At 45.0% G+C, this 17,418-nt stretch overlaps 1 protein-coding gene across 1 annotated transcript in view; it reads right to left on the bottom strand.

Annotated features, from left to right (window-relative positions):
• Window positions 1-17,418, bottom strand: part of Lama2 (laminin subunit alpha 2) — a 639,722-nt gene that overhangs the window by 133,081 nt on the left and 489,223 nt on the right. Inside the window, exons 33-34 of the mRNA XM_023714262.1 lie at window positions 6,528-6,670; window positions 2,644-2,742 (exon numbers count right to left, since the gene is read on the bottom strand). Coding sequence (XP_023570030.1) covers window positions 2,644-2,742; window positions 6,528-6,670 — 242 coding nt within the window. The remainder of the gene's footprint in view (window positions 1-2,643; window positions 2,743-6,527; window positions 6,671-17,418) is intronic.

Below are 17,418 nucleotides of genomic sequence, written 5' to 3'. Positions count from 1 at the left end.
TCTCTCTCTCTCTCTCTCTCTCTCTCTCTATCTCTCTCTCCTTCCCTCCCCCCTCTCCCCCAGGTCTTAGACACACATTTTCTGACCTCTTTTCTCTTTTCACTCTACTTTTACTGTAGCCTGCATTTCCACCCCAAGCCCACCATTGAAACTATTTTTATGAGACAACCAGGGACAAGGTGGTCACTAAATCCTATGGACACCTTTCTAATGTTGCTTAAACCTTCTGATACAATTTGGGTCCTTCCTTCATTCTTGCCAAAGTCACCTCTCTGATTTTCTCTTAATTCCTGGCTTTTTATTCTTTGACCCTTCCTCTGCCATTCTTCAAATCTGGTGTTCTCTGGGATGTAGTCCTCTGTCCACATTTCTTCCCACTCTACAATCTCTTCTTTGGGCATTTACCTACTCACTTGCCATACATAAACCGATGCTTTCGTCAATCTATATCTTCAGGACTTACAAAAATACACAACTATTCTAATTATGTGACAAACATGAGGTGAGCTGCAATCTATGGCAGCCTTGTCAGACCTGTCAAAGTCATCAAAACTTAGTGTGGGAATCTGTAATAATCTAGTGACCAGACGGCTAAGGAACTCGAAGCCAGGCTAGATGGGTCCCAGTGTCCTTGACGGGACCCTGAAGCAGGCTAATTCCGTGAGGCAAACATGGAGGAACTTGGAGGAAAGTAGTGGTTCATCAGTAATACCCTATTAGAGACATCATCCTCAAGGATGATATTAAAAAATATAGAAGAAGCTGGGCAGTGGGTCAGGAAACTTCTTCACCATTTGGGCAACTTTACTGCAAATCTCACATTATTGTAAGATGAAAGATTTCTTCAAACAAATCTTTTATTTATTTATTTATTGGTGGAAGTGGGGATTGAACTCAGGCCCTTGTGCTTGCCAGGGGAGCGCTTATTCTACTGAGCCGGCTCCCCTGGCCGAACTGTGCTTCTTCCCTCGCACTTTTGCCCACAGCGTCCACCTTAGGGCCTGCGATACGATACGGGAGACCCCATCATCAGGGATGCCTGAACGACCAGGTGGCTGCCTGTTTCAGGGAAAGTTCTTCTAACTACCTGCGCTTAGCCAGCGCTTCTCGGGTGCATGTCTGTTCTTTCATGTTCTATCGTGTGTTCGTGTGCACTTCTCCACTGTTGTCTAAATGCTTATACACAAATGCGTGCGCTTTCTCGTGACTGAAAGGCTCTTCAAGACAGTGAGTCTCTTTAATATTTTTCCTACGCCAACAATTAAGTGGGGCTTGCACAGGGTGAGAGTACAAATTGAATTGGATTACACTGAATTGAGTTTACTCGGCCACGACTCATCTAAAATCACTTACTTACTAAACCTACCTAACACATGCGAAATTATTAAATATGAAATTGATATGAGACTCACACACTCATCCATTTAATCGCACGTCCAAGTACGCTTGGCGGGAGCTCACATTTCGGCTCCTCGTGGCATATTGCCGGCCTGGGATGGGAGGAAGTGTTTAGCATGCTGCCGTAACATCGGGCCATTGTTCAGCGTTACGGTCTTAGAAGCCATTTGATTTCCCTGCGGAAAATTTCCCAATTCAGCAGCAGTTTGTTCAGAAAAAGTACGGGGCCTGTGGAAATCTGGGGCTGCTGGGTGCTGCTTAGATCTCAGAGTTTAGAGAATTGGAAAGCTACCCGCAGTTCCTCTCACTGTCTTAGCCTGAGGCGACGGTTCTTTAAAATACAAAGCACACAAGATTCACTTTAAGGACTTCCCCCTGCTAGCACCCTTTGTCATTTTTTTTTTTTTTTTTTACCCTTTGTCATTTAAAGCCTAACTTCAGATAATCAAGCCGCCTGCTCCGCAGCAGGGTTCTTGTTTATTCATTTCCTGGCCACGAGATGGCGCGCTTTATACTGTTTTCTTTCTTCTTTCCCAGCAAAAAAGACCTTACAACTATGAATTTTAAAAAAAGGCTGATAAATACAACACGAATTTTACATTCTGATTCTAAATTTTTTTGGATGTACATAAAAAAGGAAGGTTTCCTCTTTTGTGTAGGAATACTGATTTAGACTATTCCTATGTAAATATTAAGGTCCTACGAGATCAAAGAGAATACACGCGTTCTCGTTTGTCTGTTTCTCTCTACAGAACCAAGGACAGTGCTTTTGAAACTTAGAATTGACAAAAACTCGAGCAGAGCAACGGCGGTGTGCAGTTTCAGGCGCATTCTCGCTCCCGTACTCTAGTTTTTGTCCTTGGGGTACGGGCTTGGGGAGGGCTTGCTGCCCGATCCCGAGGTGCCAAGAAGCAGCAAACGACACTGCGTCTATGGCATGTGTCGAAATGGAAACTAAAAGGACAAGAGTTATACTTCAGAGCGTCCAAGTCATTGTGCTTCATCTCCGCTGAAACTACTTTCTTTTCCTTTCAATTATCTTTTCCTTTTTTGAGACAGAGACCCGCTGTGTAGCGCAGGTGGCCTAGGCCTCACTGTGCAGCCCAGGCTGGCCTCAACCTTGCCGCGCTCCTCCTGCCTCAGCCTTCGGTGCTGGGGTTGCAGGGGCGCTCCACCACCCCCAGATGGGTACTAATTGCCTAACCTCTATCTGCTTCGAGGAGACTCGTGATTTTGCCGGCTTACCCTGGTCAGAAGCTCATTCATTTCTGTCACCAGCGTGTTCAGGTTGCCTTCTGCCAGGTGGATGAGCCTTTCCGGGGCCCGCTGGGGTGAGAGCAGGTGCTGAAAGAGGGATCATGCCATAAGCGTTCTGCTGTGAGAGGTCACAGTAACCACAGGGCTGAGCAGAACACACTTTTTCCTATATACGCCAAACCCTTAGAATTTTCACTTTGAGATGGAGAAATCATTTTAAGTGAACACTTATACACTGAGCGCTATTCCAAATACTCAAGCAAATAGTAAAAAATTACAGCAATTTATTGAGAAATTACTATGTGCTAGGCTTCTTTCTTTTCTTTTTCTTATCTTTTTTCACCCCTTATTTCCTCCAAGAGCCCTGTGAGGTAAATGTATACCATTGTGTGGGTGAGCAAAACATGGTTACATTAGAGGTAAAAACACACATAAGACCTGGCTGTGGGGAACGGGCAGGGTGAGGGCTCTGAGGCCAGTCAGCAGCAGCAGGGTTCTGAGGAAGGTGGAGCAGCAACAGCCCACGGGGCCAGCCAGGCGGGGCTGGCCTGGCGTCCTCAGGGCCGGCAGGAGCTGGGCTGGGGCTACCAGTCCAGCCTGTTCTCCTGTTGTCAGAAGCCATCTCGAGCTGCACTAGCGTTAGGATTATTCTGTGACAGTGATGGATGGAATACCTCTGGACCCACTCCGTAATCTGGCCCAGTCCCAGACACTGCCCTAACTCAAGCAGATCACCAACCTACCTGGCTCACAGCAGTGACCATAGACTCTCGCCTAGGCCCAGCTCTAGCCTCCCTCTGTCCATCGCTCCTTCTAGGTAAGATTCATTAGAGTATTCAACTGCTGAATTACTCCTGCTTCTGAACAGTACTGCTGGAGGACAAAACTGGTTTTTTGGAACCTGTCTCCCCTGACTAGCGGGAGCCCCCACACTGTATGCCTCTTCTCGGATCTTCTTCCCCAGCTACCCCTCCGTTCCTCGTGGTGTTTATTTTCTGAGGCTCCAATAAGTTTAGCCCAGCTGCGGCCTGCTCTGGCTGAGGTCTTGGTCGTCTTTGGCTACAATCTGCGGACTGTGGACATAGTAACAGGCAACAAAAGAGGAAGATAAGTGATTCGCTTAAGTTTTGAAACTTAGCAAAAGGATCTTAAACATTGACATGATGGGTGAATTACGGAAGAAGGAAGTAGACCTAGAGTTGAGGGAGACAGGAATGGAAGGAAAATCAAGGTCATTTTGCTCAAGCCCAGATGCAGGGCGTGGGGCCCTGAACCCTCCTTGGCTTACATGCCCATAACTCGGGATGTCTTTCACAGAGGCCTTAGTCCTGTGTCACCCATTGCTTATGCATTATTTAGAAAATTACATTCAAATGAAGTGTGTGCATTTCTTATTTATTTTCCTCATAAGGCCTTTGAGTATGTGGTCAGCACCTGTTTTGGGAAAACCCTTATCACTGTGAAGAGTGTGCTCCCAGGTAACTCAGACTCCACTGGCTATCACACCTCTCCTCCACGCATACGGCCCCAGCTCCCCCGAAAGGTCTGACCTCAGGCATCTGCTAGAGGCCTCACTCATGCTCCTGCCTCTAGCCATGACTCGGGGGCAAGAGACTGCACAGACCGTGGGTCAGGGGGCCTCTGGGTCTGGCTGGGTCCTCCTAGCTAAGGTAGTTCAGTGTTTCCTAGTGTTGTGAAGACAGTTGCATTACTCGAATGCTGTCTCTGCTCTCAGTGACCAAGTTAGCTTGTGCCTTTTACAAAACTCTGTGCCTGGGTGTTGCTCGCTGAAAACCCCAGGCAACGCAGCACTTCTGTCTCAGCTTACCCTGCTCTGAGGAAAACACTAGAGCCCGGGTGCTCGGAAGGGTACACAGAGTGCGGCTGGCAGCTAAGGTCAAGGTGCTCACTGCTTTAGATCCTGCTGAGGCTCTGCAGAAGGCTGCCTTCTTCCTGTCCTCAACTTGGTGACAGAGCGAGAGAGCTTCTCTTTCCATTTGCAAAAGGCCACCAGTGCCATCCTGAGGGCCTCACCTCCAGGTCTTAGTCTATCACTGAACACTTTCCCCAAACCGTCACCTTGTGCCTGAGTCCTTCCCAAATTGGTTCTCTGAGACGCAAGCCACTTAGGTGACCATGTGAATGAGTGACCGGGTCCCGAGGATGGTGGGACTTTGATCCTTTCTGAAAGGTACCCGGAGAGCTGGCTGTGTGCTTTCCCGGGCTACGCAGCAAGAAGGCACCCCCATGAGGAGCTACCAGACACGGTCCCTGCCTGGAACTCCCTTGACTGCAGAGCTGCAAGAAGTGCGCCTGTGTCTCATAAGGTAGCCCATCCACGGCTTTACCTTTTAGCAGCCAAAAGACCATAGATGCTTTAGCATTTGAGCCTTGCTGGGTGCAAATGGTCAGCCCAGGACAACTCTTGTCCTACCTCTTGGTGTTTCTGAGTGTGTTGTGCGTGTGAGCCGTGTAGGACGGAGTCAATTGCTTAGCTTTGCAATCAGTGTCATTAGCCATTCTTGCTACACTCATTAATTTCTTCTGGAAAATAGGGATAACAATAACAAGGCTATAGTCAGGGTTAACGAATATGCTTCCTAGATGACTGTGTGGACGGCCAGGGACACAGACTTTACATTCTCTCTTCCACCCTCACTAACACTGTGCTTCTTGACCTACTAAAGTCGCACCTGCCCTCCAAGTTCACCATAAAGCGCGCTCGCCTTCATGGCTCAGTCATTAGCTACCCTCAATCTTACTAATGCTTAAAGCTTTGTAGTTTAGGTTACTTTGAATCTTGACGAAGTACATAGTAATTATGTGTTTTTGCTAGTTGCTTAATTATTGTTCAATGATTTTTTTGAACTGCATAGAATCTAAGCTTTCTGAGGGTAATGACAATACTGTAGGAGTTGAGAAACCCCCAGGGAGCCAAAGGCAACCCTAGAACACCCTGTAATCTTTAGCAGATGCTCAGCAATCGACTGGTGACTGGTAGCGTGTGGTAACCCACCACTCAGCTTTTTAAAACAATGCTCATTCATCTCCTTAGCGTTTCTTCCTACCCTGTTAATGTGGCTGAAAGCATTCGCCATTCTTTAGGATAGTGCTTCTTCTCAAATAGAGGCCTGTAGAAATGCTTTCTGGTCATCGAGAACAAACATTTAATCTTGGGTTTTCATTTTGACAATAACCTTAAAAGTTAAGGTATGTTTTTGTGGATCCTAGGAGGGACACCCGAGGGACAGATGCCACCATCCGATCTCAGGGCCTGCAGATGAGTGCATACTTGACAGGCAGCAAGTTAGAATGTGGCATCACATGCCCTGCTCAGGTGATGCCAAGGGTCAGTTCAGGACCCCACGCACGGGGCTCTCCACCATGCAGGGCAGGACCTCTGAGTTACCCCATGTCACCTGTGGAGAAAGGCAGAACCGTGCAGAAGTAGTTGGCATCATAATCTTGTAAGAAGCAACTTACTTTTGGCAAAATCATATTACTTTAGATTAATGTTTTTAATTTGAATTTTATCAGTTTTGTAGTCTTTTATAAGAATTAATTTGTTTTGATTTTATGGAGCTATAAGTATAAGGAGTACATACATGATTTTACGTTTGTGCATTTTACGGTCACGTAATAAAACTGCCCTACAGTGGGGGGGTGTAGCTGGGATGTTTTTCTTTTAGCAGCAGCCTGCATATCCTAGCGCTCCTATTGAGAAGCTCTGGTTCGGAGGTCTCCCGGCCTCCCTAGCAACCGCTTCCCTCAGTCTGGGGCGGTGGGGAAAGCAGTGACTTGTGGCTGCCAGTACAGCTGGGGAAGCCCCCGGCTTGCCAGCCGTGGTTCTTGCTGCTGCAGCGGCCACCTACCTTTAGCTCCTGAGTGCTGTTCTCCAGACCATGCAGGATTTTATAGGGAGCAGGCAGGGGGCCGGTGAGGTTGATGCTCTCAGCCACCTGCTGCAGGCGGGCCAGGTCACCGAGAAGAAGGCCCGTGCATTCGTCTCCACAAACTGTGAAAGCAAGGTGACAAAGAATATTCACTTCTGCTCATTAGCCCAGCCAGATGCTTGAAGGCTTCCACTAAGAAACGGTTTACGGTCTAAGCATAGTTCCCTGAAAGACGGTGCTAACCCATCTCAGATAATTAATGCTACTGCGTAGGCGGCAGGAGGAAGAAGACAAGAACAGTCAAAGAAGAGATACACCAGCCACCCGCAACCTGAAGCAGGAATATTTTGATAGAGGGGCCAAAGAGGAGGAATCAGTCGAGCCGGGGGAGAAAAACCACCATATAACAGCAGTAAAGGAGAGCGGAAGCACAGAATAGCATAGTAAAAATATGTCTTTGTTCGTCAGCTCAGTAGCTTTTCCTACAATTCAGTGTAGTTACAAATCCTTACCTTGATGGGAATCTTACCCATTACGACAGATAAGCATCTGCGAGGGCTCAGGAAAGCTTTATTTTGTTTGTATGCAACCAAGATGCTACTTAAAACAAATATTGCACATATGGTCTTTTCAGTAATCAGAAAGATGCACTACTTCAGGGATGCTAGTGGAGAGGAGATGGCTGTAGAACCGGGAGAAAAATACATTTTTCTCTTTATTATCAAATGAATCTCAGGAACAGTGCAATTTCTAAGATTAACATTGATTCCTTGGAATGAGTGAGAAAATAGATGTATTTCATGTGGCAACTTTCGGTTAGGCGTCCTGGAGCGATGAGGTGGCTCTTGATGCCAAAGGGGCAGGCACTGCCCTCGTTACCACGGGCTTAAACCCAAGCACAGTTTCTGTTTCTCACTGTGTTCAGCAGACAGAGCTATTCATGCCGCACAGGCATTAGAAGAGAGGAAAATACGTAATGTGGCAAACACTGAGGTCTAGAGCCGTGCTGGATCATGCCCCAACCTGGCAAGACTTCAATTAGTTCCTTCAATAGCGCTCCCCTGAGTGAATTAATGGAGAGAAAACCATTAACAGAAGCTTGTAAACAAAGAGAAGTAGTACAGAGGGTGATTTTTTTTTTTTTTTGATAGGACAGCAGTTAGAGGTGAGTTACAATGTCCTTTTCCCAGGGATTAAACTGCCCCAGCAGGGCTCTTAATAAATCAGCTCCTTGCAGGTGACACCCGCAGCTGTGGAGAAGTACCTGCGGGCTTTGTAAGCTCCCGACGCCTGACAACTGAGCGAACCTGAAGCTTTCAGGCGGGACCACAGGTCTGGAAGTAGAGCTGTGGCTCTTAGTCTTCTGATCAGAACTGAAGAAAATCTATACTTCGTAGAGGCTGAGCAAAAGGGAAGGAGCTTTGTGGCCCGTGCCTGTGCCACACAGGCTCCGGCGGACCTAGCTCGATGGACAGCCCCGGAGCACACACGGGATGCACTTAAGTGCCAATGTGGCAGCATCTAAACACCAAGATCCACAGCCTGGAATTTTTTTTTTTTCTTGCACTGGGCCTCAGGATCATCTGAACTTACAGAAATCACACGGGGCTGAGCCACACCCTAGGTTGCTGTCTTCCTGAGGTGAAAGTGATCTCTAGATTCTCCTCCTTGGTGAGGCTGCCAGGGTCGCTCTGCGCACCACGCTGTGCGTGCTCACCAGGGTGGCAGTCTGCACACTTCCCAGGACATCATTAGCTGTGTACAGTCCTGGACTGCACCCCAGATCTGCGCTGTGATTGTAAATCATAACTGAGAAAGGTTCCGTGTCATGAATGAACTTGTCTGGTGGAGATCAGTGACTCCCAGCTTGGGCTGTGTGTTGAATCACATGGGGATTTATAAAATTCATCCCTGGGCTGTGCCCTTCCCTTCTCCTGGGACAGTAGTTGATGGGGCTGGGGCAAGGAGCGGCCATCAGGATATATTTTGAGAAGATTCCAGATTGTTAGCTATACCTTGCAGCAAGGGTTTCGGGTCACAGGCCCAAATAATAAATGGTATGGATGCTCAGGGACAGTGATAGGACAGGCTTGGAGGAGGTCATTTTGCTCACTGCCTGCTCTACGCAGGACTTTTAATCTTCATCCTCCCAGGTGCTCAGGTCAAGAGTTCCAGGGTGGTTTCCCCAGAGAAGGCCTTGATGACAACACTGCTTGAATCACTTAGGGGTCACTCCTGCGCCCCTTTGTTTTACTATAGAAAGGTGCATGCTTGTGCTGGCTGCCTGATTTTCTTGCTTACACATCTCCAGGTTGTTTTTTCTTTCCTAGAAAAGATGCCTTGGCCACAGCACCTAGGAAAGTGTCTTGAACACAGCCAATGTCCAGTAAATATTTGTACATTAATATTTTTGTGAAAGAAGAATAAGAAAGTATTTTGCACCAAGAGTGGCAAAGGTCAATGTTTGAGGATGGCATGAGCCCAAGTTCATGAGAGAGCAAGAAGGTTGGAAGGAGGCGGCCAGATAGGGACAGTCTGGATGTAAGAGTGACACATTCGATCGTAAGTGGAGCACCCTGAAGATGCACTAGGAGTGGAATGAGAAGTCGAAAACAGTTAATTAGAGAAAGAAATCAGGCTTGTAACTGGAGAGCCAGGAACTGAACTGAAGAGTGATGCCTGTGCTGGTGGCTGCCAGAGGGCTTCGTGCTTCAGGGTTGACTCGGACTGAAGCAGTAGAACAGGAGGAGGGGAGAAGAAAACAAGCGCAGGAATTCCTAGGGAAGACCCAGCACCTTTATGCTGCTGAGCACTTCAGAGCAGTAATCATTGCTGGGTTGGATTAAAAAGCCTTACAACTTCCTTGTTGCTACTTCTTGTAAGAGGTAACTTTACTTCCTTCTCAAATGTCACATACTCTGATCAATAGAAAGTGACACAGGGACACTGTGGTTGACCACTGAGCATCAGTCTCAAGGGTCTTAGAGTTTTTGTTTTCATACCTTTCGAACTTTGCTTCTTGAGCACAATTCCACGTTAGCCTCTTTGAGAGAGAAAATGTGGCAGAAAGAAGGGTAGCCAAACTGGCCAAAAGCTGAGTCTCCACCATGTGAGTGCAGCCATCCGGGAACTCTGGGCAAGCAAAGGCCCATGTGACTGACCCGTGTGACCCCGTCCAACTCTCCAGTCGCCAGAACTAGGCACCTATCCTGTCCGTAGTTGTAGTTGTCATTTAAATTCTGGAATATCAGCAGATAACCACTTCACTTTCCAAAGCCCACAGGAACGATGTTGAAAGCGATTCCTAGTCTGAAACTTCCAGCTTACAATTCAGAAGTTAAAGACAAGTATTTGTAACAATTCTTAATGTTGTCAAGACTTATGGAAAATACAAATGCCTGTTTCTCACTGAACCTACACAAGTTCCATTTGATTTTAGTGAATTGGTATTTTTGGAAGACGTTTTCAGAATGTAAGCAAGTAAGGTAAGCAAGTAAGGTGCTCTTTCAGCTTTCAGTTTCCTGATCCAGAAAGACAACTGATGGTAGGCTATCTCCTCACACTTTCTAAGGCAGGGTGTTGGTCAGGTTGCTTTTGGCAGCCTTCTCTAATTGCTATGCAATATATATCTTATTTCCAAGAGGATTTTGAGTTAGCTTGTTGGTAATAATATGGCTAGGGCCTCCTTACTGGATGATTCCAGAAATACCCACAGCTTTCTCAGTCTTTACTTCATGCAAGAATAAGCTAGTGACAGGAATACAGAACGAGATCTGATTTATTGTGATACACTGCAGAGCAAATTGCTGAGCCTGAACGCCAAGAGCCATGATGAGCACTGATTTTTCTCTCATCTATTCTACCCCCTGCCCATCTGTTTTGGTTCCTCATCTTCAGTTGTTGAAATGAAAGTGGATTTAATTGCTCTTTCACGGACTCCTGCATTTCATTTTATGTCTCTGTGTCCAAAGGTCCGGTATCATCTCATGTCTTACAGTCTCTGTATTTGCTTTTTGGGGAAAGAAAGTTGAAGCAAACCTCCATCAGTGAAAGGTGAGTTTTGTAATATGCTCCAAGTAATGTACTAACATCTGTCTGATTGGGTCAGAAAAATTCATGAGCACAACAGCCCTGCGATTCTTCTCAAAGCTTTACACAAGTCTGGCTCATGCAAGGATAAGGTAAACATCGGGGAGAATTGTGTTCGTTACATAATAGAGTGCTCTTTCATTCTGACCCAAAATATTTTACTTACAACACAAGCCACTTTTATTTGCCCTCAAATCTCAAGTGCCTGACCACAGACGCTGGAAATGGTATGCAGATGAAAAACAAATTTAACTCACAATGACGGGAGGACTTGAAGACAGGAGAAAGACGGAATCTTTGCATTTTGTAAACAACTGCTCTTTGATAACGGTGGCTGGAAATTAACACCTTTCTCCTAGTCATGATCCCAAATACCTTCTCAGACCATTGTCCTAAAGCTACAGCACAGACAAGACTATAAAGCGAGATCCTGCCTACAATACATGAGAGCAAAGCAAACATTTCAAGACAATGATTGTATTTTCATGACTAAATGTTTCCGAGGCTTCGGCTATAAAAGTGTCAGGGTAAATTTGTGTCTAATATTAGCAAATGCAGTACTAAATTCAGATCGTTATAACCGAGCACATGCAAGGGGCAAAGCACGCAGCCAATGTTACAGATCTTTCTGTAAGCAATTAGTACAAGATCCTGCATCTCTACTAGGGGCTCCCGTGCATAATGACGACTGGCTTGCTGTCACAAAAATTCTCACGCTGCCTTCAAACCAAAAAAGCAGAAGCTTAAATGAGTACACTGAGCATGTGGGAAAGGCTAAATCACATTACCAATTTTAGGTATAGATATATAAATTAACTACTCTAATTAACTAGACCCAACGAGATGAAATGAGGGCTGGCCTGATAGGTCAGTGGCCTTCTCTGTAATTCAGCTATGCGCCTATGTACTTTGCTAGCCAACAGCTATTCCAATGTGGGATACACACCGCTGAAGCAGACCCTCAATAACTAGATCACGATCCAGAGTCAGGGATGGCTGCTTTTTTGGGTAATAGTAGCCTGGCCCAGGGCCTGTACATTTTTTATTGTTCTATGGTGCTTTGTTTTTGTCTGGGTTCTTTTTATTCATTTCTGTTTTATTCCTCTTTATAATAATAAAAAAAAAGAGGGCCAGTGAGATAGCTTAGTGGACTCAGTGCCTGCATAGGCAAGCACAGGGACCAGAATTCGATTCACAGTACCACATGCGGTTATGGTTTGTGTCTAGTTGTCCCCCCAAAACCTCATGTAAGTTATGGGGTGGATGCGGCTGGAGCAGCAGAGTGACTTGAGGGGTGGGGCCACAGGACTAGGGCGGGGCTAGAGGGGCGGGGCCAGAGGGCAGGGTGGGGCCTGAGGGGCTGGGCTAGAGAGGTGTGAACCGCTAAGCTGGCTAGCCTGTGCTTTCTCAGAGTGTGGAGAGGGTCATCCTGGACACGGCAGTGCCCCAGCCTCTCCTCCAGTGTCTTGAAACCTCCAGTGACTGTGAGCTAAATAAAGCTTTCCTTCCCTCATTTTGAGTGTCGGGTATGTGTCCCAGCAACAAGAGAAGAGTAACTAATACACATGTGGTGCCAGCCCCACCCCCAGGTGTGCTGAGCCGGCTACTGAGACTGGGCGTGGTGGTGTATGCCTGTAATCCCAGTGCTGGGGAAGCTGAAAACAGGAGGATCACTATGCGTCTGAGCTACATAGTGAGACCCTGGACCAAAAACCTACTAAAATAAAATAAAATAACAAATGTAAAGATGTCCCACTAATGGATCAGATAAGTAGAAGGTGCAAACAACATGAATGCATATGGCTTTTATAGTTTGATGAACACCTAGATGCGAACCAACTACCATGCCTTAGAGCTCTGGAAAGCTATAGCCGATATATTGGCCTTTGAGTAGAAATTTACTTGGTAGGAGTTGGAAGGAGAGACAGGGTGACACTCAGCCTGCTGGGGTGGAGGGCATCACATGCAGTCACAGACTGACAGATCGCCTCTGGAGGTGAATTCTTGCCTTTCATAATCTTTTAGAATATAAAATCCTGTTTCTTTGCAGTGTTAGCAATAGACGATTCTTTTATTCCTGCTTCTATGCATAGGAAACAATAACTGCCATTATTAATCATCTTTGATTACAATGGACGAGCAATGTTCTAGTGAGACTAAAGGCCTTTGTATTACTGTGATAAGGTCCTTGGAGGCAGCTGGCTATTGAGAACAATAATCTTGATGGTGTAACTTCAGATTAGAATCAAGGGCACTTCATGATTGGTTTGGCAACATCGGCAAGCAATGCACCACCTTATATATCACATTATAAATAAAGTATATCTATAAATAATAAAAACTGATGTATCTCAAATACCTTACATGGAGTAATTAAACACAGTAAATATTAATTTCATTTTTTAGTAAATGCTATTTCAGGCATTTTTTGTGGGGTAACATCTTTTCGACAGTCACTAATTTCAAATCTTGTTCTCTAGGAGAGTTATATGTTTTACGATGCCACTCACAACCTATCTCAAATATCAGATGAGTTGTTTTCCATTAACTATGAGTTACACGAAAGCAGAAGATAAAAAGATCCAAGGCTTGCACTTCATAACACAAAACGTTACTGTTAAATAAACAATGACTTTCTTGCTTATTCTCAAAATCCACAAGGGCAAGTGATTGCTGAAAGAGGTGAGGGGATTTGTGCAGCTCAAGTTACTAAGTAGAAATTCTGTTTTGTGAAATTCAATAAGACATCTATCAGAACTCACCAATACATGTAAAGGCAGAATGTAGTGCATGCATGTCTCAATTTTTGGTTTTACAAAAGTTTGTGAGCTTAATCTGAGCTCTATAACAGTGTGTTCTTTCCTCTGCACAGAGGAAAAGATAATTTGTCAAACTCTGATATCAGCCCCCATTATAAATACCATAATCTTTTAACATCTAGAAGAATTTTATCATTAGCATGAAATACAGTGGTATCTTGGTCCACAAATTTAATACTTTGCACAATTCTGTTCACAAAATGAACTGGATGAGGTCCAGATCAAATTTCCCCATATGATCAACATTGAACCTGATTCGAGATTTGTGTGTATATTTAGGCAATGTCTCATATATATAAGCATTATTTCATTTTGTACATTTATCCTATTTTATCTTTATTCTTCACTAAGATAAAATGGATTCAAAACCCAGGAGAAATGAATAAATAAAAGATTGATTTCATTAATGTTGAATATATGAAGTACATCATGTTGTCTTCCTGCATTTTACACTGGAGGCCAACAAAAAGATTAAGGAAACAAGATTTACAAGACAGACTTTCCCTGACTTGCAAGTTCAAATCATAGCTCTGTGGAAAGTCCTTTTGAAACTTCACAGCATGATTTTTGCTCGCTTTCTGTCACTACAAGCAATGTCTGGGATTGCTAGTTTATAAGGAGGGTTTATTTGGACTCACAGTTTTGTGGGTTCCGGCCCTAGGGCAGATGTGCTAATGCCTTCTGAACCCTTGTACAAGTGCCAGGGGACAAAGACAGGAAGCACATGAGGAAGCAAACTGCCCACCCACCACCAGGGGTGAAAGAGAAGAGGATGGGGACAGGATCCCGCTATCTCCTCTGAGTGCCTGTGCCTTTGGTCCAGAGAGATTTCAGCAATCCTTTAAAGCCCCACTTCCACCATCTTCCAGTATCACCACCTCTGGGGCTGAGCCTCCAGCATGTGGACCTTTGGGCGGACTCAGCAAGGCACAGCATAATGGGGGAGCGCCTGCATTCAATTTCCTATCACACAATGGAGATCATAATCTATTGGGCTGTACGGAGAAGTGAAAGAGCTGCTCATAGAAGCCGTTAACACAGTGCCTGGCAAAAGCAAGCCTGGCCTAAGCCTTCAGTCAAGGTGAGCTTTGAAAGGACTCCATACTCTCAGCAGCCTAGGTATGATGAAGAGCAGACCCCAGGGCATGCTGGGATCTATGGGTGGAAAGTGGTTGGCTATACCCTGGTGCTGACTGTTCCATGGGGTTGGTAACCTTGACAGGGATGAGCTTGCTGTACTGACTGGGCGCACCTCTAAACATTGCCACCTCAGGGCTGGCCAAACAGCTCAGCTGATTAAAGTTGCCTGCGAGCAAGCAGCTCAGGGGCCAAGGGTTGGTCCCTGGGGCCTGCTGTGCTGACCCTGTCCCTGGGGCATGCTGAGGTGGGAATTGAGACTGGTTGTGCCTGTAATCCCAGCTCTTGGGGGCTGTAAACAGGCAGATGACTACGAGTCCAATCTAGTATTGAGACTCTGAACACCCTGTAGACCCTTCTAGAAAAAAAAAAAAGCCTTGTCACGTCAGGTACAGATTATTTGTATAAATTTATCATCACAGTAGTGAAGATGTCACACCTGAAGGTCTGCGTCCTGCAGAAAACCCCACTTTGGATGCATTAAAGGCCCAGCTTGCTCACTGGCAGGCAGGTCTTGCTCTCTTTTAGGAAGAAGGTGGGCTGAAGGAAGCTGTCCCTGATTTCTGTATTTGCTCTCTGTGGTCCAGTGTCCTCATAAGAATATTCTTTTGTTAGATGAGAGAATTATGGCAATTTTCCAGCAGGTATATAGTCTTCCCACAAGCGGGAGCTCAGCTGAGGTGGTACAGTGAGTACGCAAATGTCATACTCTGGGCATTAGCCAAGCTGAATGCAGGATGTAGAATGATTTAAACTGTTTCTTAGAGAATTAACTAAAAAGAACCCAATTAATCACCATACATACGCTCAGCTATCTGAGGGCCAACTTGCCCATACTACCAGGCAAGATGTCTCACTTTGTGCCACAGTGCCGTGTTGCCACCCAGTGCCAGCTATTTCTCTCCCTCTGTACCTATTCTCTGCCTTCCCCAAGCCTGGTCCCAGCCCGCACTCCTGGGCACTGTGATCAGAGGTGATGAAATGCGCCCCCGAGAGCCACCGTGTACACCTGTGCTTTCATTCCTTGATCTAATTTTGCTTGAGGACATAGAAATATCTTACAAAGAGAATTGAGAATAAGCCGGAATTTTGTCATTCCCTCTATCTCGCTTTGCTAAGTCATTTCAAAGTCAGGGGTAGAAGCTGAGTGCCGGGAAAGGCCAACATAACAGAACTACCATATATTTTTCCAGAACTGTAGAAATTCAAAAAGGTGAGAAAGAATGAAAAGTCTGAAAATATTCTATACAATAATTTTTTGAGTAAAATTCATGGAGGGCCAAGAAAAAAAAAATCCTAGACATAGAAAATCACTAGAGCCAAGGAGATTAGCATAACAAACATTTACCCAAAATATTTATAAATTGTTTAGTAAAAGTTGTACAGAAAACATAATTTAACACTTTTTACATGAGAATAATTCACTATTATTTGCATTCCAGAAGAACAGTGGAACTTGTAGACACAGCAGGTGAAGTGAATGCCATGTGTAGCTGCTTCAAACGTGTCTCCCCTTGGGACAAGCATGGGACAAATGAACACCTGAGGGCTCCAGTAACTTCCTAAGTGGAGGTCTTACGTCCTTCATACCACATGGGATGCACAGACATAGGAAATCCCTGTGCCAGGAAGAAAGTGAATTAAATGTTCTCATGATGGAAAATTTATTTAAAATGTAAATAAAGCATTGATCACCACCAACAAAAAAGTAGAAGCTGTTGTTGAGGGGCACACTGTCAATTTTCTTTCAAAGAAATGTTCAGAAGATAATCCCACTACTTAGCAGTCCAAGAGGCTAGTTTGCTATTGTTTAATTTTGTGTATAAAATTAAATATAGACGTTTAAGTGACTCAGCAAGGGCCAGGGCCCTCACTTTGTAAATGTTGTGAGCCTGCGCAAGAGCCCGAGCAAGAGGAGGACAGGGAAATGGGCCGAGTGCTACGCCTGCTCTAGGGCAGGTAGCCTGCTCACACCATCAGGGAGGCAAGAGGTGGCTCTCACCCTCTTTGCCCTTGTTGCTTTTGCTGTCTTGTGCTGCTTGAGCTGTTGCCTGCACTGCGCTACCCTGGCTTGGAGCCAGCTGATTACGGACTGAAGCCTCCACAACCTGTGAGCTAAATAAACCTTGCCTTTCTTAATTTTAGGTACCACTGTGTTTTGTCTTAGGTATGACAGAAAAGTAACTAAGACATTCTTTTTAAAGTTTACTTCTGGAAACTTCAGAAAATTGATGATTTATAATTCAAAGGTTATTTAGATTAATGTTTTTATTAAGAGTACCTCTATATTACCTAGTTAATTATTTCCAGGTTAGCAATTTACCGTGAAAAAATATTCTAAAATGTATTTGATAGTCTACTTCCTTTATTATCAGAAAATGTCATTAAACTTACAAAGAGTAAAATGTACATACTGGTAACTAAGCCTGACAATAGTAATGCTTATAGTTCATCTCTTCCCTCCATCTTACATTTACTTTAAGTGTACTACATAGGAGAACTAAAATACAAATAAAAAAATTAAAAATTTATTTTCCAAAACATATCCAGTCTGAACTTGTTGGCATAGTTTTAGGTTCTGGTTTAGCTTCTGAGGTAACTCTCAGTAAACTAGAACACAGGCACGTTTTCTTCTAATCATAAAGCTACTAGTATTTGGACCCATGTAGGAGGTGAATATTGATAGGCATACTCATGGTAAATAGGTAAGAGGTTGGACACCCCAGGGGCAGGGCCAGCAGGCAGGCCCGGGGATCCAACCCCCGGACCCTGTGCCTGTTTGCAGGCACTTTAATCCGCTAAGCTATTGGGCCAGTCCATGATAC

This window comes from Octodon degus, unplaced genomic scaffold (genome assembly GCF_000260255.1).
Source record: "Octodon degus isolate 3935 unplaced genomic scaffold, OctDeg1.0 scaffold00034, whole genome shotgun sequence".
Classification (NCBI taxonomy): Eukaryota; Metazoa; Chordata; class Mammalia; order Rodentia; family Octodontidae; genus Octodon; species Octodon degus.
The sequence above is the reverse complement of the archived record's forward strand: the minus strand, read 5'-3'. Positions and strand labels throughout refer to the sequence as shown.